Genomic DNA, 25,084 nt, shown 5'->3' with positions numbered 1-25,084 from the left:
CAATTAGCCCAGCTTCATCCAGCTGGCTTGTCCTTGTCCCATCATGCTCTAGCGACTCCTGTGGCAGGCCCAGTGCACGCTGACACTGTCGCCAAGTGTACACATTGGTGTGACTGGCTTCCGGGTTAAGCGAGCATTGTTTCAAGAAGCAGTGTGGCTTGGTGGGGTCGTGTTTCAGAGGACGCACGGCTCTCGACCTTCACCTCTCCCGAGTCCATATGGGAATTGTAGCGATGGGACAAGACTGTAACTACCAATTGGACATCACAAAATTGTGGAGAAAAAGGTGTAAAAAATGAAATAAATAGAAAAGAAGATAAGATCTTGCTCCTATGGAAAGGAAATACCTGCCTAAAATTAAATAGGGCTATTTATATAACGGATATAAACTCGAGGGGGAAGAAATTATTAAATATGAAAGCATTAGACCTCTAACTAAAGGCTTCAGTCATACAAAAGTAACCAAACTGGTTAAACTCAAATACACTAATTGATAGAAAAAAAACATGTTTAAAAACGGTATAATCATTGTCAATTATATGATAAATAGGACGGACTGGTGGAGTTGTCACACACGCAACAGACAAAAATATATGGAAATGTCTGCCCAAAATTACCGCAACAATGTAAGAGACAAGTGTAAGGGGAAGAAAGTAAGGAACTTGTCTGTCAGCCCTGCATTACATACCAAAATTGGGTAAAGAAAATTGTGATAAATAAAAAGGTATTCTAGTTTAATTTAGGGCCAAAAACATGGTTGGGAAGAGATTTTTTACGTACCGATTCCATGGCACATGATTTATGAACTGCTAAAAAAAATGTATCTAGGGTCATATTGTGTATGTCACAAATACCGTCGAAGATGGTGCCTCTTCCTGTTCGGGCGGCGCTCGGCGGTCGTCGTCGCTGGCCTACTAGCTGCTACCGATTCCCTTTTTTGTTTCTGTTAGTTTGGTCTGATTGGTTACACCTGTTTTGAGTTTAGTTTTGTTTGTGGGCTATTTAAGGGCACTAGGCCCGCCGGCTATTGTGCGGGCATGTTTTCTGTTCATGGTGTTGGATTATTTGTGGATTCTATTTTTCCAGAAAATTTAGTCCTGTTTGTTTGGACTGGTTATTTCATGCGCCCTTGTGTTTGGCATGTCCGTTGTTCATTGTCTTTGGAATAAAGATCCACGTTCGGAACTAAACCTGCTCTCTGAGCCTGACTCCTCCACCCACTACTCCTAGAAGCCTTAACAGTGTAAGAGCTTTTCCACTTACATTTTTATACAAAATATTACACCCAATAGAATGTTATATACTGTATACAACCATCCTAACTTTTGCTGCGAAGATACAGAATCATTAGATAATTTGTTTTGGTACACTCCATTTGTCCCAGGTTTAGGAGTTAATAACTTTGCACATTGCAATGCTGTGTCCTAGTCAATCCATCAATAATATAAAAATAATATTCGCAAAAATGTTTATTTAACTTACTATCTGTAGAAACTATGAGAATAGAAAGGTTCAGAACTTTTGTGAAACAGCACAGTTGAAAAATATATGGCAACTGGATGGTGTTCAGAGATAGATGGGAAGGGTTGAGGATAGCTAAAGAATGGGACAAAAAACAAACAAAATATAACTAATGTAAAATACTGTGTCAGTAAAATATATATAGTATGTATAAACTGGAAGTAGAAGCCTAAGTGTTGTTGTCTAATAGTTTACTCAAATTAGGGGAGGGATTGTAGGGTTAGGTTTAAAATAATTAAGATATATATATATATTTATTTATTTATTTATTTATTGAGTACCTGTCAAAAGTTTGGACACACCTAGTCATTCAAGTTTTTTTTTTTACATTGTAGAATAAAAGTTAAGACATCAAACTATGAAATAACACATGAAATCATGTAGTAACCATCAAAGTGTTAAACAATTTTAAATATATTTTAGATTCTTCAAAATAGCCTTGATGACAGCTTTGTACACTCTTGGCATTCTCTCAACCAGCTTCATCTGTAATGCCTTTGCCCGATAGCCTTGAAGGAGTTCCCACATATGTTAAACACTTGGTGGCTGCTTTTCCTTCACTCTGCGATTCAACTCATCCCGAACCATCTTAATTGGATTGAGGTCAGGGGATTGTGGAGGCCTGGTCATCTGATGTAGCACTCCATCACACTCCTTCTTAGTCAAATAGTCCTTACACAGCCTGGAGGTGTGTTGGGTCATTGTCCTGTTGAAAAACAGCATATCTGTCACGATCGTCGTAAGACCATTCGGACCAAAGCGCAGCGTGATGGGTTCCACATGTTTATTGACATGAAAAGCACAAAAAAATAAACCGCAAACGATACGTGAAGCTATGGTGTGCTCACAGGCAACTACACACAAACACGATCCAACAAAACACAGTAGGGAAATGGCTGCCTAAATATGATCCCCAATCAGAGACAACGATAAACAGCTGCCTCTGATTGGGAACCATACCAGGCCAAAATATAAAGAAACACACTAGATCACCCACCCTAGTCACACCCTGACCTAATCAAAATAAAGAATAAAAAGGCTCTCTATGGTCAGGGCGTGATAATATCGCTGCAAAATGCTGTGGTAGCCATGCTGGTTAAGTGTGCCTTGAATTTGAAAGAAATCACTGATAGTGCCACCAGCAAAGCACCCCCACACCATCACACCTTCTCCTCCATGCTTCACCGTGGGAATCACACATGCGGAGATCATCCATTCACCTACTCTTCATCTCACAAAGACACAACAGTCATTTGGACTCATCAGACCAAAGGACAGATTTCCACCGGAATAATGTACACTGCTCGTGTTTCTTGGCCCAAGCAAGTCTAACTTCTTCTTGTTAGTGTCCTTTAGTAGTGGTTTCTTTGCAGGAATTTGACCATGAAAGCCTGATTCACGCATTCCCCTCTTAACAGTTGATGTTGAGATGAATTTGTTATTTGAACTCTATGAAGCATTTTTTTGGGTCTGGTAAATCTAGTAAACTTATCCTCTGCAGCAGAGGTAACTCTGGGTCTTCCTTTCCTGTGGCGGTCCTCATGAGAGCTAGTTTAATCAGGGCGCTTGATGGTTTTTGCAACTGCACTTGAAGAAACCATAAAAGTTATTGAAATGTTCCAGATTGACTGACCTTCGTGTGTTAACGTAATGGACTGTCGTTTCTCTTTGCTTATTTGAGCTGATATTGCCATAATATCGAGTTGGTATTTTACCAAATAGGTCTATCTTTGCGTATACCACCCCTACCTTGTCACAACACAACTAATTGGCTCAAACGCATTAAGTGAAAAGTTATATTGTGGAATTTCTTTCCAAGGCACACCTGTTAATTTAAATTCATTCCAGGTGACTACCTCGTGAAGCTGGTTGAGGAGAATGCCAAGACTGTGCAAAGCTGTCATCAAGGCAAAGATCTGCTAAATAGCTGGCATGTCAGCGATTTACACAAACCTCTGACTCCGAAACACCATGATCCAGAATCTGTTGGATACTGTTTTTGGACAGTTTGCACATTAGGATGAAAATTATTGTTAATTAATATCATTACCCCTTTTGACTTTCTTTGCCCATGGGAGAAGTTTATTCCCCCTCCCCCCTTCTCTTTTAGCCAGGTATATACTGATCGTCTTTTCTTATTATCTGCTTAGCCATTAATTATAACTGGCTATACTAATTTCCCCATTTACCAAAATTAGATACATGTTTAAATACTACATATCATAAAATATTTTTGTAAACTTAACAATTCCATAATGATTGAGTGTCCATGTACAGTAGCTGTACATGTTCTGTACATATATTTTCACTGCTGCTGAGAAAACCTAAAATTGTTCTCCACTAATCCACCCGCTAACCCCCCCCCCCCCCCATCCCAAGTTAGCTTGTCGATCCAGTGACTGGCAGACCACCCCTGTCCACCTGTATCCTAGGGCCTTTGAGAGATTGTGACCCATACTTTAAAAAGAGCGCACACGGTGCCACCTGCAAAACAGAAGCAGGTTAACAGCCAAAAGCATTTCCAATGCCCTCACCTATATTGTATTATATACTGTCATTTAAATATATATATATATATATACATATACACACTGTCACACCCTGACCATAGTTTGCTTTGTATGTTTCTATGTTTTGGTTGGTCAGGGTGTGAGCTGGGTGGGCATTCTATGTTACATGTCTAGTTCTATGTTTGGCCTGATATGGTTCTCAGAGGCAGGTGTTCGTCATTGTCTCTGATTGGGAACCATATTTAGGTAGCCTGTTTGGTGTTGGGTTTTGTGGGTGATTGTCCTTGTAACTGTCTTGTGTTAGTTTGCACCAGTTTAGGCTGTTTTGGTTTATTGTTTTGTATTGATACGTGTTTACGTTTTATTAAACATGAATCTCAATAGCCACGCCGCATTTTGGTCTGACTCTCCTTCACACCTAGAAAACCGTGACACATACATACATACACAGTTGAAGTCGGAAGTTTACATACACTTAGGTTGGAATCATTAAAACTTGTTTTTCAACCACTCCACAAATTTCTTGTTAACAAACTACAGTTTTGGTAAGCCGGTTAGGACATCGACTTTGTGCATGACACAAGTAATTTTTCCAAAAATTGTTTACAGTCAGATTATTTCACTTATAATTCACTGTATCACAATTCCAGTGGGTCAAAAGATGACATACACTAAGTTTACTACCTTTAAACAGCTTGGAAAATTCCAGAAGATTATGTCATGGCTTTAGAAGCTTCTGATAGACTAATTGACAACATTTGAGTCAATTGGAGGTGTACCTGTGGATGCATTTCAAGGCCTACCTACCAAGTCCTTCAAACTCAGTGCCTCTTTGCTTGACATGAGAAAATCAAAAGAAATCAGCCAAGGCCCCAGAAAAAATTGTAGACCTCTACATGTCTGGTTCATCCTTGGGAGCAATTTCCAAACACCTGAAGGTACCATGTTCATCTGTGCAAACAATAGTACGCAAGTATAAACACCATGGGACCAAGCAGCCGTCACACCGCTCAGGAAGGAGACGCGTTCCGTCTCCTAGAGATGAACGTACTTTGGTGGGAAAAGAGCAAATCAATCCCAGAACAACAGCATAGGACCTTGTGAAGATGCTAGAGGAAACAGGTTTACAAGTATCTATATCCACATAACCTGAAAGGCTGCTCAGCAAGGAAGAAGCCACTGTTCCAAAACCGCCATTAAAAAAAAACAGACTATGGTTTGCAACTGCACATGGGGACAAAGATTGTACTTTTTGGTCTGGTCTGATGAAACAACAATATAACTGTTTGGCCATAATGACCATCGTTATGTTTGGAGGAAAAACGGGGAGGCTTGCAAGCTGAAGAACACCATCCCAACCGTGAAAGACGGGGGTGGCAGCATCATGTTGTGGGGTGCTTTGCTGCAGGAGGGACAGGTGCACTTTACAAAATTGATTAAATCATGAGGTAGGAAAATTATGTATATATATATATATTGAAGCAACATCTCAAGACATTAGATAGGAAGTTAAAGCTTGGTCGCAAATGGGTCTTCCAAACGGACAATGACCCCAAGCATACTTCCAAAGTTGTGACAAAATGTCTCAAGGACAACAAAGTCAACGTATTGGATTGGCCATCACAAAACCCTGACCTCAATCCTATAGAAAATGTTTGGGCAGAACTGAAAAAGCATGTGCGTGCAAGGAGGCCTACAAACCTGACTCAGAAAAACGCATGTCAAAAATGTTATAAATTGATTTGCTTTTTAAATTAGGGAAATAAGTATTTGACCCTCTCTCAATCAGAAAGATTTCTGGCTCCCAGGTGTCTTTTATACAGGTAACGAGCTGAGATTAGGAGCACACTCTTTAAAGGCGTGCTCCTAATCTCAATTTGTTACCTGTATAAAAAGACACCTGTCCACAGAAGCAATCAGATTCCAAACTCTCCACCATGGCCAAGACCAAAGAGGTCAGGGACAAGAATGTAGACATACACAAGGCTGGAATGGGCTACAAGACCATCGTCAAGCAGCTTGGTAAGAAGGTGACAACAGTTGGAGTGATTATTCGCAAATGGAAGAAACACAAAAGAACTGTCAATCTCCCTCGGCCTGGGGCTCCATGCAAGATCTCACCTCGTGGAGTTGCAATGATCATGACAACGGTGAGGAATCAGCCCAGAACTACACGGGAGGATCTTGTCAATGATCTCAAGGCAGCTGGGACCATAGTCACCAAGAAAACAATTGGTAACACATTACGTCGTGAAGGACTGAAATCCTGCAGCGCCCAAGAGGTTCCCCTTGCTCAAGAAAGCACATATACATGCCCATCTGAAGTTTGCCAATGACCATCTGAATGATTCAGAGGACAACTGGGTGAAAGTGTTGTGGTCAGATGAGACCAAAATGGAACTCTTTGGCATCAACTCAACTCGCCGTGTTTGGAGGAGGAATGCTGCCTATGACCCCAAGAACACCATCCCCACCGTCAAACATGGAGGTGGAAACCTTATGCTTTGGGGGTGTTTTTCTGCTAAGGGGACAGGACAACTTCACAGCATCAAAGGGACGATGGACGGGACAATGTACCGTCAAATCTTGGGTGAGAACCTCCTTCCCTCAGCCAGGGCATTGAAATGGGTCGTGGATGGGTATTCCAGCATGACAATGACCCAGAACACACAGCCAAGGCAACAAAGGAGAGGCTCAAGAAGAAGTACATTAAGGTCCTGGAGTGACTATGGTCCCAGTTATTCTGTGGCCTAGCCAGCCTCCAGACCTTAATCCCATAGAAAACCAGTGGAGGGAGCTGAAGGTTCGAGTTGCCAAACGTCAGCCTCGAAACCTTAATGACTTGGAGAAGATCTGCAAAGAGGAGTGGGACAAAATCCCTCCTGAGATGTGTGCAAACCTGGTGGCCAACGACAAGAAACGCCTGACCTCTGTGATTGCCAACAAGGGTTTTGCCACCAAGTACTAAGTCATGTTGTGCAGAGGGGTCAAATACTTATTTCCCTCATTAAAATGCAAATCAATTTATAACATTTTTGACGTGTTTTTCTGGATTTTTTTGTTGTTATTCTGCCTCTCACTGTTCAAATAAACCTACCATTAAAATTATAGACTGATAATTTCTTTGTCAATGGGCAAACGTACAAAACCAGCAGGGGATCAAATAATTTTTCCCCTCGCTGTATATACAGTGTATAGTGCGTTCGGAAGGTTTTCAGATCCCTTTACTTTTTTCACATTTGTTACGTTACAGCTTTATCCTCATCAATCTAAACAAAATACCACATAATGACAAAGCAAAAACAGGTTTTAGACATCTTTGCAAATGTATACAAATAGCTTATGAATATACAGTACCAGTCAAAAGTTTGGACACATATTCATTCCAGGGTTTTTATTTGTACTATTTTATACATTGTAGAATAATAGTGAAGACGTTAAAACTCTGAAATAACACATATGGAATCACGTAGTAATCAAAAAAGTGTTAAAAATATCCAAATATTGTTACGGTGCGTGAATGAGGACCCAAAAGCGAATTAACTTAAACAGAGCTTCTTTAATTACCAAACATAGGTAGGCTCAGACGGACCGGCAGATTCCGACAGGACAAGACAAGGTTACAGCAAACATGACGACAGTCTGGTTCAGGCATGAAACACAACAAACAAGAATCCGACAAGGACAGGAACAAAAACAGAGAGAGATATAGGGGACTAATCAGAGGGAAAAAGGGAACAGGTGGGAAAAGGGGTGACGAGGTGGTTAGGAGGAGACAAGGCACAGCTGGGGGAAAGAGGGGGTGGAAAGGTAACCTAACAACGACCAGCAGAGGGAGACAGGGTGAAGGGAAAGGACAGAGACAAGACACAACATGACAGTACATGACAGTACCCCCCCACTCACCGAGCGCCTCCTGGCGCACTCGAGGAGGAAACCTGGCGGCAACGGAGGAAATCCTCGATCAGCGCACGGTCCAGCACGTCCCGAGAGGGAACCCAACTCCTCTCCTCAGGACCGTACCCCTCCCAATCTACGAGGTACTGGTGACCACGGCCCCGAGGACGCATGTCCAAAATTCTACGGACCCTGTAGATGGGTGCGCCCTCGACAAGGATGGGGGGGGGGGGGGGGAAGACGAGCGGGGGCGCGAAGGACGGGCTTGATGCAGGAGACATGGAAGACCGGGTGGACGCGACGAAGGTATCGCGGAAGAAGAAGTCGAACTGCGACAGGATTAATGACCCGAGAAATACGGAACGGACCAATGAACCGCGGGGTCAACTTGCGAGAAGCCGTCTTAAGGGGAAGGTTCTGAGTGGAGAGCCAAACTCTCTGACCGCGACAATATCTAGGACTCTTAGTTCTACGCTTATTAGCAGCCCTCACAGTCTGCGTCCTATAACGGCAAAGTGCAGACCTGACCCTCTTCCAGGTGCGCTCGCAACGTTGGACAAAAGCCTGAGCGGAGGGGACGCTGGACTCGGCGAACTGAGATGAGAACAGCGGAGGCTGGTACCCGAGGCTACTCTGAAAAGGAGATAGCCCGGTCGCAGACGAAGGAAGCGAGTTGTGGGCGTATTCTGCCCAGGGGAGCTGTTCTGACCAAGACGCAGGGTTACGAAAAGAAAGACTGCGTAAGATGCGACCAATAGTCTGATTGGCCCGTTCTGCTTGACCGTTAGACTGGGGGTGAAAGCCGGAAGAGAGACTGACGGAAGCCCCAATCAAACGGCAAAACTCCCTCCAAAATTGAGACGTGAATTGCGGACCTCTGTCCGAAACGACGTCTGACGGAAGGCCATGAATTCTGAAAACATTCTCGATGATGATTTGTGCCGTCTCTTTAGCAGAAGGAAGCTTAGCAAGGGGAATGAAATGAGCCGCCTTAGAGAACCTATCGACAACCGTAAGAATAACAGTCTTCCCCGCTGACGAAGGCAGTCCGGTGACAAAATCTAAGGCGATGTGAGACCACGGTCGAGAAGGAATAGGAAGCGGCCTGAGACGGCCGGCAGGAGGAGAGTTACCGGACTTAGTCTGCGCGCAGACCGAACAAGCAGCCACGAAACGACGCGTGTCATGCTCCCGGGTGGGCCACCAAAAACGCTGGCGAATGGAAGCAAGCGTACCCCGAACGCCAGGGTGGCCGGCTAACTTGGCAGAGTGAGCCCACTGAAGAACGGCCAGACGAGTAGGAACGGGAACGAAAAGAAGGTTCCTAGGACAAGCGCGCGGCGACGGAGTGTGAGTGAGCGCTTGTTTTACCTGCCTCTCAATTCCCCAGACAGTCAACCCGACAACACGCCCCTCAGGGAGAATCCCCTCGGGGTCAGTGGAGGCTACTGAAGAACTGAAGAGACGAGACAAAGCATCAGGCTTGGTGTTCTTAGAGCCCGGACGATAAGAAATCACGAACTCGAAACGAGCGAAAAACAGCGCCCAACGCGCCTGACGCGCATTAAGTCGTTTGGCAGAACGGATGTACTCAAGGTTCCTATGGTCAGTCCAAACAACAAAAGGAACGGTCGCCCCCTCCAACCACTGTCGCCATTCGCCTAGGGCTAACCGGATGGCGAGCAGTTCGCGGTTACCCACATCATAGTTACGTTCCGACGGCGACAGGCGATGAGAAAAATATGCGCATGGGTGGACCTTGTCGTCAGAGAGGGAGCGCTGAGAAAGAATGGCTCCCACGCCCACCTCTGACGCGTCAACCTCGACAACAAACTGTCTAGAGACGTCAGGTGTAACAAGGATAGGAGCGGATGTAAAACGATTCTTGAGGAGATCAAAAGCTCCCTGGGCGGAAACGGACCACTTAAAGCACGTCTTGACAGAAGTAAGGGCTGTGAGAGGAGCTGCCACCTGACCGAAATTACGGATGAAACGACGATAGAAGTTCGCGAAGCCGAGAAAGCGCTGCAGCTCGACGCGTGACTTAGGGACGGGCCAATCAATGACAGCTTGGACCTTAGCGGGATCCATCTTAATGCCTTCAGCGGAAATAACAGAACCGAGAAATGTGACGGAGGAGGCATGAAAAGTGCACTTCTCAGCCTTCACAAAAAGACAATTCTCTAAAAGGCGCTGGAGGACACGTCGAACGTGCTGAACATGAATCTGGAGTGACGGTGAAAAAATCAGGATATCGTCAAGGTAAACGAAAACAAAGATGTTCAGCATGTCTCTCAGGACATCATTGACTAATGCCTGAAAGACAGCTGGAGCGTTAGCGAGGCCGAAAGGAAGAACCCGGTATTCAAAGTGCCCTAACGGAGTGTTAAACGCCGTCTTCCACTCGTCCCCCTCCCTGATGCGCACGAGATGGTAAGCGTTACGAAGGTCCAACTTAGTGAAAAACCTGGCTCCCTGCAGGATCTCGAAGGCTGAAGACATAAGAGGAAGCGGATAACGATTCTTCACTGTTATGTCATTCAGCCCTCGATAATCTATGCAGGGGCGCAGAGACCCGTCCTTCTTCTTGACAAAAAAAACCCCCGCTCCGGCGGGAGAGGAGGAGGGGACTATGGTACCGGCGTCAAGAGCTACAGACAAATAATCTTCGAGAGCCTTACGTTCGGGAGCCGACAGAGAGTATAGTCTACCCCGGGGGGGGGTGGTTCCCGGAAGGAGATCAATACTACAATCATACGACCGGTGTGGAGGAAGAGAGGTGGCCCTGGACCGACTGAACACCGTGCGCAGATCGTGATATTCCTCCGGCACCCCTGTCAAATCACCAGGCTCCTCCTGTGAAGAAGAGACAGAGGAAACAGGAGGGATAGCAGACATTAAACATTTCACATGACAAGAGACGTTCCAGGAGAGGATAGAATTACTAGACCAATTAATGGAAGGATTATGACAAACTAGCCAGGGATGGCCCAAAACAACAGGTGTAAAAGGTGAACGAAAAATTAAAAAAGAAATGGTTTCACTATGATTACCAGAAACAGTGAGGGTTAAAGGTAGCGTCTCACGCTGAATCCTGGGGAGAGGACTACCATCCAGGGCGAACAAGGCCGTGGGCTCCTTTAACTGTCTGAGAGGAATGTCATGTTCCCGAGCCCAGGTCTCGTCCATAAAACAGCCCTCCGCCCCAGAGTCTATTAAGGCACTGCAGGAAGCTGACGAACCGGTCCAGCGTAGATGGACCGACAAGGTAGTGCAGGATCTTGAAGGAGAGACAGGAGTAGTAGCGCTCACCAGTAGCCCTCCGCTTACTGACGAGCTCTGGCCTTTTACTGGACATGAAGTGACAAAATGACCAGCGGAACCGCAATAGAGACAGAGGCGGTTGGTGATTCTCCGTTCCCTCTCCTTAGTCGAGATGCGGATACCTCCCAGCTGCATGGGCTCAGCACCCGAGCCGGCAGAGGAAGATGGTAGTGATGCGGAGAGGGGGGCGACGGAGAGCGCGAGCTCCTTTCCACGAGCTCGGTGACGAAGATCAACCCGTCGCTCAATGCGAATAGCGAGTTCAATCAAGGAATCCACGCTGGAAGGAACCTCCCGGGAGAGAATCTCATCCTTTACCTCTGCGCGGAGACCCTCCAGAAGACGAGCGAGCAAGGCCGGCTCGTTCCAGCCACTGGAGACAGCAAGAGTGCGAAACTCAATAGAGTAGTCTGTTATGGATCGATTGCCTTGACATAGGGAAGACAGGGCCCTGGAAGCCTCCTCCCCAAAAACAGATCGATCAAAAACCCGTATCATCTCCTCCTTAAAGTCCTGATACTGGTTAGTACACTCAGCCCTTGCCTCCCAGATTGCCGTGCCCCACTCACGAGCCCGTCCAATAAGGAGAGATATGACGTAGGCGACACGAGCAGTGCTCCTGGAGTAAGTGTTGGGCTGGAGAGAAAACACAATATCACACTGGGTGAGGAACGAGCGGCATTCAGTGGGCTCCCCAGAGTAACACGGCGGGTTATTGATTCTGGGCTCCGGAGATTCGAAAGCCCTGGAAGTGGCCGGTGGATCGAGGCGGAGATGGTGAACCTGTTCTGTGAGGTTGGAGACTTGGGTGGCCAGGGTCTCAACGGCATGTCGAGCAGCAGACACTTCCTGCTCGTGTCTGCCTAGCATCGCTCCCTGGATCCCGACGGCTGAGTGGAGAGGATCCGAAGTCGCTGGGTCCATTCTTGGTCGGATTCTTCTGTTACGGTGCGTGAATGAGGACCCAAAAGCGAATTAACTTAAACAGAGCTTCTTTAATTACCAAACATAGGTAGGCTCAGACGGACCGGCAGATTCCGACAGGACAAGACAAGGTTACAGCAAACATGACGACAGTCTGGTTCAGGCATGAAACACAACAAACAAGAATCCGACAAGGACAGGAACAAAAACAGAGAGAGATATAGGGGACTAATCAGAGGGAAAAAGGGAACAGGTGGGAAAAGGGGTGACGAGGTGGTTAGGAGGAGACAAGGCACAGCTGGGGGAAAGAGGGGGTGGAAAGGTAACCTAACAACGACCAGCAGAGGGAGACAGGGTGAAGGGAAAGGACAGAGACAAGACACAACATGACAGTACATGACAAATATATTTTATATTTGCGATTCTTTAAAGTAGACACCCTTTGCCTTGACAACTTTGCACAAAATTGAACCGTTCCGTGACCTGTAATGAATGATCTGTATGAATGAGATATATGAACCCTGTCAACATGTTCCATAGCTTTTCTGCCAACAGTTAAACAGCATAATGAGGCCTTCAGTAATGTATCAATAGAGGGTGACAATCATCTCCAGGGATAATAATGAGCTTTATCACACAATGACACACAGAAAGGCACAATTCTATCAGCAGAACAATAGCAGACACTATGTTGTGGCTCAGTGGAAATCTCCAAAGGGGACTGGCTGCTTCATATAATACTTATCAAATCTCAGGTGACATTTCATATGGCTGCAGATCAGAGACAATCCGTCCCAGGGAGATTTCCTGCAGTTTCTGATAATCATTTTGTTGAGAGAGCAAAAAATCCTATGGTGCACCATCTCAGTCTTCGCTGGGAGTGCTTTGTTTACACTGACATGAATACAAGAAGGCGAGGCGAAAGATAAAATCTGATTTCTAAATCGGTAGGCATGTCAAGATAATGTTGGTTTACATGGAAACGGTTGCCAATAGCAAATACAAAAAACACTGAGTTCAACAAATGAGTAAATTGAGAGCTGCATAATATTGACTGTGCAATGTAAAAGTAGGAAGCAAATACGGTTTATTTTTTAAATATTTTTTTTTAATCAGCCTTGCTAAATTGCACTAGAATTGGTAAACAATATTCGCGTGATATCTGTCATGTCTTCCATTGCCCACAACGGACCCTTCTCTAAATGAAAGTCCATACTGGGCCGGTGATCCATCTTTATAATCTTTGTAGTTTTGACCATATGTTGATTGATACATACACTTCTTTACTCGGATTTCATTATACTGTATACGCAATAGTTTCTCTGGCAATTCTGATAGATTTGCATTCATCTTGTATGCACTGCACTGCATGGTATACTATTGCAGTATAGACCCTACAATTTGCATTATAATAAACTCAATCAGTTGCCTGCTCGCTGTATTCCATTTATGAACAAGAATGTGTAGGCTTTGTACAGGCTGTACTGTAACTGCTCTACTCTATTGTGTTGATCATATTGGATTTTATAGTCCTCTTACTATTGCCTAACAATGGGTAGTCTTCAGCAGACTGGAGCTGCTGTATTAGCATGGGCATGGTGGATCTGGGAAGATTAAGACAGACAGCTCCACAGCATATCACGGTGGCCCTGCTGCTCTCTCCCTTATCAGGCTTCAGCCCAATACACAGAACAACAGGGCTGAAAGAACAACAGCAAAGGAAGCCAAGCAATTAATTGCCTTCTCTGCCTGGCATCCCATTTCAACACTCAAGCAAAGAAAGTCTATTAGAGAAGCAGGACGATGATTAAAGCTCAACAATAATCACAGATGAAATATACCTTTTATCCTGCCTTTAGTCAAATAGCACTAGACTGTAACCATACTATTGAAATGCAATACAAGTTGTGATACAGCCCTAGGCAATCTATGGGATTTAAATTGTATTAGTAGCTCGAATATTAGGCTAGTCACACGGGAATAATATATATATATATCATGTACAGACCTTTTCCATGGCAAAAGCTTCCTGTGCTTATACAACAAGGAAGGAGAAGGGAGAATGAGAGCAAGTTAGAGGAGAGAGGGAGGCTAAAAGAAAGAGAGAGAAAGAGCAGAAGCAGGAGCGAGAGAGTAAATGAAAGAGAGTAAAAGCAAGAGAGAAGTGGAAAGAAAGGAGTATACAGTATCTAGGACAGGTGGATAGTGGATATAAGAGTCAGGGAGGGAGGAAAGAAAGATTATAAGGGTGATGGAGGAGGTTGAGAGGGATGAGGCTGGCAGTTGGGGGAGAGGAGATGGTTCATTTGTCACTGTCAGATTGGTTTGCTTCTCCTTCATAAAAGCGAGGACAGGCCCTGCCCCCCCCCCCCCCCCACACACTCCATCCACCCTCCACTCCATCCAACCATCCTCCCGTCCATCCATCCACCTCCCTTTCTCCCTACACTTGCCCCTCATTCCAGAACTGAAGATGAGGATCCACCCTGAGCTACAGTTCATTTTGTACACACAGTATTCTTTCTGCTTGCATGGACACAGTATTGTAACGACACTCAGTACAGTATATAGGCATATATCCAGAATGGAAAGTCCTAGAATTGTTTAGCCTCGTTCCACGTAAAAAAAAATACTTTACCGCTAAGCAATGCTATTGAAATCTCATTTAGAACACAAATATAAAAACGTAATTGACAGAATTATCATATTGGAGTGTGTTTGTTAAGTGTTTGATAATAAAGTACGTCCATATAATCTCATTAATTCTTACAAAGCCTGAATGCCCTAATGAAAAAAAGATGGAGGTTGGAGAGGATAAATGGACGTTTTGCTTTGGTGAAGCTGTAGCTAATATGATGGAAAAACAGCGGTTCCGTTTGCCCAGTGCACCCATGGCCCCCCTTCCCTCCTCCCTGTATGTATCCCTGGTCCAGGAGCAGAGTGGATGCTGACATAGCACTCCTGATGCATCGCAGGCAGAATTGGACAAACTCATTTATTGGCTGAGAGTCGCCTGCGACCACCTCCATGTAGTGAATGGTGTAGTCTGCGTCCTCTGTTTCGAAGCAGAGAAAAAAACTATTTGGCATGGCATATGTGGCAACCAGACTTAAGAGCTGGAGGCTGCAGGTTCAATCCTCAGATGGGGACACCACTGTGTATCCTTGAGCGACGGTAATTAACCTGAATTGTCTGTGGTGTGCACTCAACTGTGTAATATGTAAAACCCAGAGATATGTTATTCAGCCATGCTGGATAATGATGTCTCCTGAGCAATTAAACAACTAGGGTAATATTTGTATTATGATTTATAGTATGTGTATTATTAGAGGTTATGTGTTTGTGTTGGGTCCTCTATAGTGGTCTCCTCCAGCCAAGAGCTGGTCCAACAGTGGGAGAGTGGGAGAGCTGGTCCTACGGTGAGAGAGTGGGAGAGCTGGTCCTACGGTGAGAGAGTGGGAGGTCCTACGGTGAGAGAGTGGGAGAGCTGGTCCAACAGTGGGAGAGTGGGAGAGCTGGTCCTACGGTGAGAGAGTGGGAGAGCTGGTCCTACGGTGAGAGAGTGGGAGAGCTGGTCCTACGGTGAGAGAGTGGGAGAGCTGGTCCTACGGTGAGAGAGTGGGAGAGCTGGTCCTACGGTGAGAGAGTGGGAGAGCTGGTCCTACGGTGAGAGTGTGGGAGAGCTGGTCTTATGGTGAGAGAGTGGGAGAGCTGGTCCAACAGTGGGAGAGTGGGAGAGCTGGTCCTACGGTGAGAGTGGGAGAGCTGGTCCTACGGTGAGAGAGTGGGAGAGCTGGTCCTACAGTGGGAGAGCCGGTCCTACAGTGGGAGAGTGGGAGAGCCGGTCCTACGGTGAGAGAGTGGGAGAGCTGGTCCTACAGTGGGAGAGTGGGAGAGCTGGTCCTACAGTGGGAGAGTGGGAGAGCTGGTCCTACAGTGGGAGAGTGGGAGAGCTGGTCCTACAGTGGGAGAGTGGGAGAGCTGGTCCTACGGTGGGAGAGCGGAAGAGGAAGAGTATTTTACCAGCAATAGACAGAGACACTGAGGCAAATTACCCATCTCATGCCTGTCTCTCCCATTCAATCCTATCTCCTTATCGCCTCACATACTACAGTATTTATAAAATTCTTGCTTGATTTAAAGCACTTTAATTGGATTTCATCATCCAGACAGGTGTTTTTAAATAGATAATTAACACTGGTGTTTCTTCCATCTCTCTCTCACACCCAAACCCACTCATATCTGATCTTCTCCCTCTCCATTTGCCCTGTGTGGAGATAACAGTGTAAAACCACCATGAACATAATAATCTCTCTGTAGGCCTAAAGCACAAACATCTGAGTAGGTAATGGTTTGGTAATGTCAATAGAGTGAAAGGAGCTCTATTTGGTAGAGAGAAGAAATGCATTAATAACATAAAATAATGACTTCATACTGTATTAAAAGGATTTCCAAACATGATATTGAGATGAAACCATAACATTGAGAAAAATCGTTAACATTGAGAAATGTTAAAGACTTCAGGCACAAGCTATTCATCATACCTACAGTAAATCAGTATTCCCCAATATAATCATGATTCTGCTGCATACCAATTAAGCAACGGACAGATATCTTCAGAAGGTTAATCAAGACTGAGTTGGAGCACCCTGATAACACCTGCATGCCCTACAGGCCCTAGCCTGAGGAATATTAGCCAACACCTTTAATTAAAATACATGCGCTGATCATTACATTTCACCGTAGGCTAAACAAATACATTCAGAGCCACTCTCATGCGTTATAAGCCGAAAGAGATTGAAATACATTAACATGTCTCAGAGCAGCATGCACAATAAACTGTCCTTTTGACTAAGAAACACAATTAAATGCTTGGTCGCATAGGCCATTAAAGCTGAGCATTGAAGGTTTTGTCTTCATCTATTCCAAGGATTCTTTTCATCTGTCATGCTGGAACATATTGAGTTCAACAAAGTTGTGTATGACTGATACAGGCAGGCCAAGCCATCAGAACAATTCCCATTGTCATAGATGCTAAGTTCTTCCCTATCATCCCATTTTCAAAGATTTATGCTATTAAGTCATGTTCTTCAGGGCCAACATGAAACAGCAGTGAACATCATTTTGCAGCAACCCAAGAGCCAGCAGGGTTCAATATTTATGAAATGTTTTAGTATCTTTGGTCCCTAGTGTGGCGAAGACACAGAAAGAAATAATGATCACTTCTCATGTCAGCCAGCATTGGTCAGCAAGGGAAATTAAATTATGCAATTACTTATTGAAGAGTGGGGTTTTTTCAGGGCTTTTGGGTGATTTTGAAAAGTGGATCATTATCCACAGCGATGCACCAGGAAACAATCATTTACGGCCAAGTCAGGGAATCAGCTATTTTGGATTTAGAAATTCCCAATCGCTGCCTAAAACACGTCTGCCTTTCAAAGATTTGGGTCAAACTCATGAAACGTAATTAGCATTGCACTAATCACTCGAGAATCAGAGCCCTCACAGCTGCATACAGTGTTCCCCCAGAAATGAGTACAGAGAGGAGGTGCTAGAGGAGATGCTAGTGGAGGTGCTGTATGTTGGAGTGCAGTTAAGTGGGGTAAACTTCAGGACAAGCACACAATACACTATTTCTGATGCATTCTGTTCTGCTTTTAAGTCAGAGTATATTACATTATTCATGTCATTCATCTTTAATGTTGGGCATTTCTTTCTTGGTTACATGACGTTTTACTACGGGCATCTCATATATCCGAAGTTGCTGCCAAGCCCAGACCTCATGAAAGCAAATCAGCCTTAATGAAGAATATGGAATCAACTTCAGAGATAAAAACACTGTAAACACATGAGAAAACTAATCAGTCATGTGCATAACGGTTACCAATAAAATCTACATCACAACAATTACTGCCAACAATCCATGTCCTGGCTAACTTATTGAAACACTGTATGAATTGGTATTATCATATTAATACATATGTATTAAAATGAGCCTCATGTAATCAGATATCACAGCATAATGAATAAAATCCATTGGATTTCCAGTGAAATATAGCCTTATGCTGACTTGGGTATTATGCAAAATATGACATTTAAATCTACAATTAAATAACTAAGCTTGATTGAATCTGTGTAACTGGGCACCTCTGTGGCTGAGTGGCCTTCAAGGTGTATGTGTGACTGTATACTTTCCTAATGGGTCTAAATGGATTTTATGGTGCTCTATACAGGACCTCTAATGGGGTTACATGTCTGACGGGTCTGTTGTTCAATTCCCCACTTTTCTGTCTCTGTCTGGGTTCCTAATATGACCTGTAGACAAATACACACCCTTCCCTATTTCTTCCTTTTTTCACCTCTCACTCATTCACCCCTCATCTCATCACATACCCCCCCCCTCTCTCCCTCTCCATCACTCTCTCTGTGTACAAGGGATAAAACACCTCTGCAATGTTAAACATTCTGGAGGTTCTGCATGTTTCCATTGGCATGCACCATCCTGATGCTTGGTTAGAGACAGTCTAGTCTGGGTTTTTATCTTTTTCAATTCCCTCACTGCAGAGATGGGAGCGCGTTCACTGACTAAGTAAACACGATAGCTATCTGGCCTTAAGAAAACAGTTCTCTTTTGAAAATTAGCTTAGTTACACAATACACAGATTTCATACTGCTCCAAGTTACAGACGAGAGGAGAATGAACAATATTCAGAGTTAGAAAAACTAAGGAAGAGAGAGAAGGAAGAGTGCAAGAGAAAGAGAGGAAGATAGAGAGAGATGGGGACGAGAGAGGAGTCTAGAAGTTAAACCAGCAGGAGAGAAAATACCGTGGTACATTATTGAGGGACGCTTTGGCGCTAAGCTGCTTATTGATAAAAGCACTAATCCGCCTGGCAGAAGGTAAGGAGGCTGGGATGTGTGGTGATAAAATATCTGAGCTAAAGGCAATGCCATCAGGGACCTGAGCCTCCACAGAGTTTTACCTAAAGGAGCTTCTCTTTGTATTTTTACATAAAAGTGGGAATCTGACCATGGGCAGCCCACAGAAAGCATCTGCCTGCAGAGAAATGAGAATGGAACATAGGCAACCAAAGGCTTAGCTTTACTTTAGTTTCAGATAGATGCTGGGAGAGTGTCACTTTCTAATATTATTCTGCCTGCATTGCCAGGTAATTTGATCCAATCAACATGGGGAAAAGGGAGTCATATTATAAGGGGGCACATTGGGGATGAAGATCATTATCATCGTCATTTTTCCTGTGTACAGGTGCCACATATTAGTTACCATGACAACCTGTTTGTACATTTGCTCTGGCTAGGCTGTGGGTTTGAATGTTCCCTGGGAGCCTCACTTGGTCTCCAGCTGTAATCTCTCATAACAGGTAATCAAAGGAAAGTTAGTTGTAAATTGCCCACTTCAACATAGCGGCAGTGCAGAGTGCACTGTGATTTCACTTTACATTCTCACCATTCACACCCAATATAGGGTCTCTGAGACCAACCATCCCCGGCAAGTCAATCTCTGAGGTCATCCACATTTGCCAATCCCTTAATGCAAGGCCAACCAGGTCAGATGGCAAGCCTCGACTATTCTAAGAATGCTATGTCAATTAAATCAATCCCTATGTCCCGGTTCGAAGACCCTCAATTTCATTAGAGTCAGTGTGCTAATTGAAGTCGTTTGCTTCTCTGCTTTCCTCCTTGTCCTCACTGTGTTGACTCGATCACCCCAGTGGGAGGCTTGCTGTGGCTCCAGGTGTATTAGAATGACTCATTACCTGGTGAATTTCCCTCACTGGGACATCTCTCTCCAGTATCTACTAACAAAATATTTGCTGACAATTGATCCGTCTTTCCACTCAGGGTAAATTAGGGTCTTGGTCTGCTATGAAATACTTCCTCCTAATTCTACATTGTTTCCTGCTACATAGGATGTTAGTGGGAAATGTCTGGTAGTGTTTTGAATCAGATAGTAGAAGATGTCTCTGCACTGTGTGTGTCTGATAAGGGTGCTATCCAGATGGATGGATCGAGAGAGAGGGTGGGGGGGTGTAAACAGAGCGAAAGAGAGAGTAAGAGAGAGTAAGAGAGAGCAGAAGAGAGGGAAAGTCTACATCATGGATGGCATGATTTTGCTCTGAACTGAGAGTTTCTGTGGTCTCAGAAAGAGAGAAAGTGATAAACAGAGTAGTAGGCGTGACGGCATTGTAAAACATCTGAGGAGATGGAGAGGAGATTCTGCTCCTGGCCTCGCCCCTTGAAATGCATCTATTCACCTCTCAGATAGCGAACTTAAACTGGGGTAATCCTAGCTCACAGGGATGCCTAGAGTACACCCAGTGCATGGCCAGTTTAATAATAAAGTAGGGTTAATTAAGGCTAGCCCTGAATCCTCTCTGAGAATCCTTCAGGTTGGCTGAAGATGGAGTTAGGGAGCTGCCCGCTGCAGTGGCCGAGATGATGGCGGAGCCCCACAGGGGGACAACATTTAGCTATGTCTGACTAATAAGGCATTTTAATTGCGTGGATTTAATTTAAGTACAGATTTACAGCTTCACAAGCGCTCCTCACGCCCACTTACAAATGAACTGGGAAGGCCTTTCCCTTGATCTTTCTCTGTGTGCTAATATCTCTCACACTGGTTATTTCGCTCCTACGGAGGAGGGACACATCATTAAAATGCTATTTGAAAAAAAAGATGTCAGATTTTTGGGCTAATTATCAACACTCTGGGCTCAATGTGAGCTAGTGGTCTCCCCGTTAACCACCACGTAATTTCACACATTTGGAATGAGGGAGAGCGTGTTGGGAAAACCCATAGATGCATATCCCTCAACCCAACCGTAAGATCCCACCTTGCGGTAACATCTCACTCACTCACACAGCTCTGTATAGGCTTCAGATCATGTCACTGGAAAATTAAGTGGTTGTTTACTCTTAGATATCATCCTCCATGTCAAACATGCTTGCCCTGCATCCAGTTTTGTAGTTAAATAGAGAAGAGGTGAAACCACCAGAGATATAAATATGTGCTGACAGAGAATGGCAGCACCAGTGTGCTTACATTCAACACTGCCAAAATATTTGAGAAGCTCAGACACCTGAGCACATCTCCACTGAAAATGTGAGCCATTGTTGAGAGCAGCCTGGATGACTAGAGTAAGCTCTCCACACCACACTTGTCACTCCACTAGGCAGCGACTTAATTATTTATTTGGGTAAATCTGTTCTTCCTGATGTGAATGGGGATGCCATACATGGAGGTAACATCTGCTAAGGTATGTCACATGAGTTTCATCATCTGTCCGTGTTTTTAAAGCCACCTGTCAATCAAATCACACACATCTCGAAACACTATACACAGTCACGCAGAGAAACACAAACACCGAGATGGAGAGGCTAGCGTGATACACAGGTGCACAAAACACAGTAGCAGTAGCGTGTAGCTGGACTAGACATTAATTTCCTCAGATATACCCAAAACCTACCTCGACACAGACATACTCACATAGACCCAAACAAACAAACCCACTGCTGGGCTGCATTCCATTGTCACTTTGCTCACATATGCTGTCCATCACTGACACAGTGGTGACAGTGGGTGGCTGTTCTCTCTTCTAACTCTCTTCACCCACAGGGGCTTGCAATCGGCCAAACTGTCAGACAACATCTGCTGAAACTACCAACCAGCCACTAGCCAACCAGTGGTAACTGACTGGGCTAGAGTGTCACACACATATAAAGAGCCCAGTCACCCATTTCCCCTTAACAATAGGATCAATTCTTGAACATACTGTACCATGTAGGTTAAGCTAATAGACTTGCAGAGACGCACACAATCAGTACATACAGTATGCACAAGGACAGACATACTGTCCCTAATGTATTTTTGCATTCTAATCCTCTCTGAGCCAATTAATATTTATGTTTCCATGGCAATGGTAGAAGGGTCAGAGCCTAGCCTAGGCGGAGTGCAGTGTGAAGTGTGAAGATAAGTGCAGTGTGAAGATAAGAACATATGACCTGTATGGTCTGCAGGGCACGAGGTCAGGCAGAAATGTAAGAGTAAGTCACTCAGACATGGACCTCGCCCTATTCCTCACCTCCTCTGTTCACCAGCTAGCTTAATGAATCCAGGGGAAAAGGGGAGAGAAGAGGCAGGAGAGGCAGGCTCCGCTCCACCTCCCTAAAAGAGACCAAAAGCTATTTCTTGTGCCCTTTCTCCCTGAAAGTGAATGTACATTATCCTAATTGCTAAAGCCTTTTTGAAGTACTGATTGTGTGTGTAAATCAAGCGGTAAAAAGTAGGCAGCCAAGAGCATTCTGAAAGTACTGCTTGATAATTTTTCTGCTGGAATTTCCAAGCTTAAGACCCCCATCAATAGCCTTAAATATCACAGCCGTTCCACTAACAACACACTACCTCCTACCATTGTCAGAGACAATAATAAATAAACTGACTCTTACCTGTTTGCTGTTGTACTTTGGCTGGCTGGCCTTGTAGCTATAATCCGAGTACTGGTCTGAACCTGTTGAGTTGTCATCTCCTCCAATCCCTACGAAGGTGTTAGTGGCAGGGAGGTCCTGGACCACATGATGCTTCTGGGAGGCCGACGGCGACTGGGCCTGCAGCTGGATGGAAGGCAGGGGAGAGTTGGAGCGGTAGTGTCTGCCCAGGTCAGGGCTACCTGGGGGATATGTCAGGGGCAGGTGGATCCTGGGGCTGTCGTTGACCCCATCCAGGTTGAACTTGAGACTCTTCTGGAGGCTGACCTCTTCCTCTTCTCCCAAGGGCTTGGGGGACTTAGAGGGCTTTCCTTTCCTGCCCTTCTTGCCTTTGCCGTTCTTGGGCCCCTGCTTGGGGGTGTAAAGGTCCTTGGTCTCCTTCTTGCCAGCCTGGTAGCCACTCTTCGTCTCACTCTGAATGCGGTGGCGGATAAACACCACCACCACAATCACCATGACAACGCCTGCCACTCCAGCCAGGCTGCCATACAGGATGTTACTGCGCTGGGCGGCAAGGCCGTAGTCAGGGTCACCAGCGATGTCTGTCTCCAGAGGCGTGTAGAGACTGTGTCCCACCAGTGCCTCCACCAGGCTGACATTAGAGATGGTCTCATTGACAAAGATGTGCACCAGGGCAGTAGTGTGGCGTGTAGGCTTGCCTCTGTCACTCACCCTAACCACCAGTCGATGGAGCCCACCATGTTTCTGGGTCAGCTCCTTGGCCAGGGTGATCTCCCCAGTAGTGGAGGAGATGCTGAAGAGTTCATAAGGGTTTCCACCAGTGATGCTGAAGACCAGCTCTGCATTGGGCCCAGTGTCCAGGTCTTCAGCTTCCACTAGCTCCACAAGGCTGTCTGGGGAACCTAGAGGGGACAGGTGTCTGAAGGAGGAGTTGGAGGGCTTGGTGACCACAGGATCATTGTCGTTTTCATCCAGGACATTGATGGTAACGCCTACATAGGAGGACCTGGGAGGCTCTCCCCCATCCACGGCCTTCAGACGGAAGCTGAAGCTGCTCTCCTTTTCCCGGTCAAAGGAGATGCTGGACAGGATGGTTCCTGTTCCGTTCTGAACCACAAACCTTCCTCCGTCTGGCTCCACAGAGAGCTGCACTCTTGCGTTCTCTCCCTGATCTATGTCCAGCACCGTCACCATCCCAACAGCGCTGAGTGGGGGCATGTTCTCCAGAACAGAGAAACTGTAGCCACTCAGCATGAACTTAGGGTCGTTGTCATTGCGGTCCAGGACATTTACCACGACCGTGGCTGTTCCTCTGTGACTGGGGGAGCCTTTATCGGCTGCGGTGACCCTGAACTCATAATGCGCTCTATGTTCTCTGTCCAGAGGGCTTTGTGCCCTCACCTCCCCTGAGTCAGGGTCAATCTCAAACAGGCCTCTAGTAGATGTGTCTGCTACGATGCTATAGACAAGCTCTGCATTAGTGCCGCTGTCAGGGTCTGTCGCAACCACGTCCACAACCTTGTCCCCTGGCTGGTTCTCCTCTGTAAAGTTCACCTCGAACAGGGTCAGGGAAAACACTGGGGAGTTGTCATTAACATCAGTCACCTGCACCTTTAATGAGTTAGTACTGGAGAGAGCTGGATTGCCAGAATCAACAGCCACAATCTCCACACGGTATTCCCTTACCTTCTCATAGTCCAGAAGGGTGGTGGTCTGCAGGAAATATTTTCTCTTGTTGTCAGTGGACGATTCACTGGCCGGGCGCAGCTGGAAAGGCACGTCCCCTGCCACCACACAGGTGACCACTGCATTCTCCCCCTCATCCCTATCAGACACCTGGACCAAGGCCACCGCCGTGCCCACGGGCATGTCCTCTGATATGTTGGCCACGCCGTCACTGTGGCTCACCAGGCCGATCCCACGGATCTCCACAGCAGGGGAATTGTCGTTCTGGTCAGTCACCTCGATAGTAACAAAGGTCTTGGAACTTTTGGGTTGGGGACCTTTGTCTCTGGCCACTACGTAGAATGTCAAATCGCTGATTTCTTCCCGATCCAAAGGCCCTTTGACATAGATGATGCCAGTGGAACAATCAATTCGCAGGAGTTTTGGCACTGGGTCTAATGCCTGGTGTAGCGTATACTCTATCTCTCCATTGGGGCCCATGTCAGAGTCATTGGCTTTCACCTGCAATCAGAGACAAGGGATTATGTAAAACATTGGAATAAGGGTAAGAATTCAGGGATTATGTTAGCAAATGGAGGTATGGGTAAGGGGTTTAGGTTTGTCATTGAAGTTAGCTTACAGCAGGTGGGAGATAAGGGCGTCTAAATGTGCATATTAAAAATATTTTGCCATAATATGTAAACACACCATCTCAGCTTCAGAGACACATGCTTGTAAAGGATGCAAATGTCAACTGAGGGTTTTTTCAGCTCAAA

The 25,084-nt window shown here is 45.4% G+C and overlaps 1 protein-coding gene across 1 annotated transcript in view; it reads right to left on the bottom strand.

Annotated features, from left to right (window-relative positions):
* The window catches only part of LOC139422915 (protocadherin-1-like), a 152,911-nt gene that overhangs the window by 114,906 nt on the left and 12,921 nt on the right, over positions 1-25,084 (bottom strand). Inside the window, exon 3 of the mRNA XM_071174385.1 lies at positions 22,644-24,830. Within this exon, the coding sequence (XP_071030486.1) occupies positions 22,644-24,830 (2,187 nt within the window). The remainder of the gene's footprint in view (positions 1-22,643; positions 24,831-25,084) is intronic.

Source organism: Oncorhynchus clarkii, chromosome 12 (genome assembly GCF_045791955.1).
Source record: "Oncorhynchus clarkii lewisi isolate Uvic-CL-2024 chromosome 12, UVic_Ocla_1.0, whole genome shotgun sequence".
Classification (NCBI taxonomy): domain Eukaryota; kingdom Metazoa; phylum Chordata; class Actinopteri; order Salmoniformes; family Salmonidae; genus Oncorhynchus; species Oncorhynchus clarkii.
This window is presented reverse-complemented; position numbering and strand designations above follow the sequence as displayed.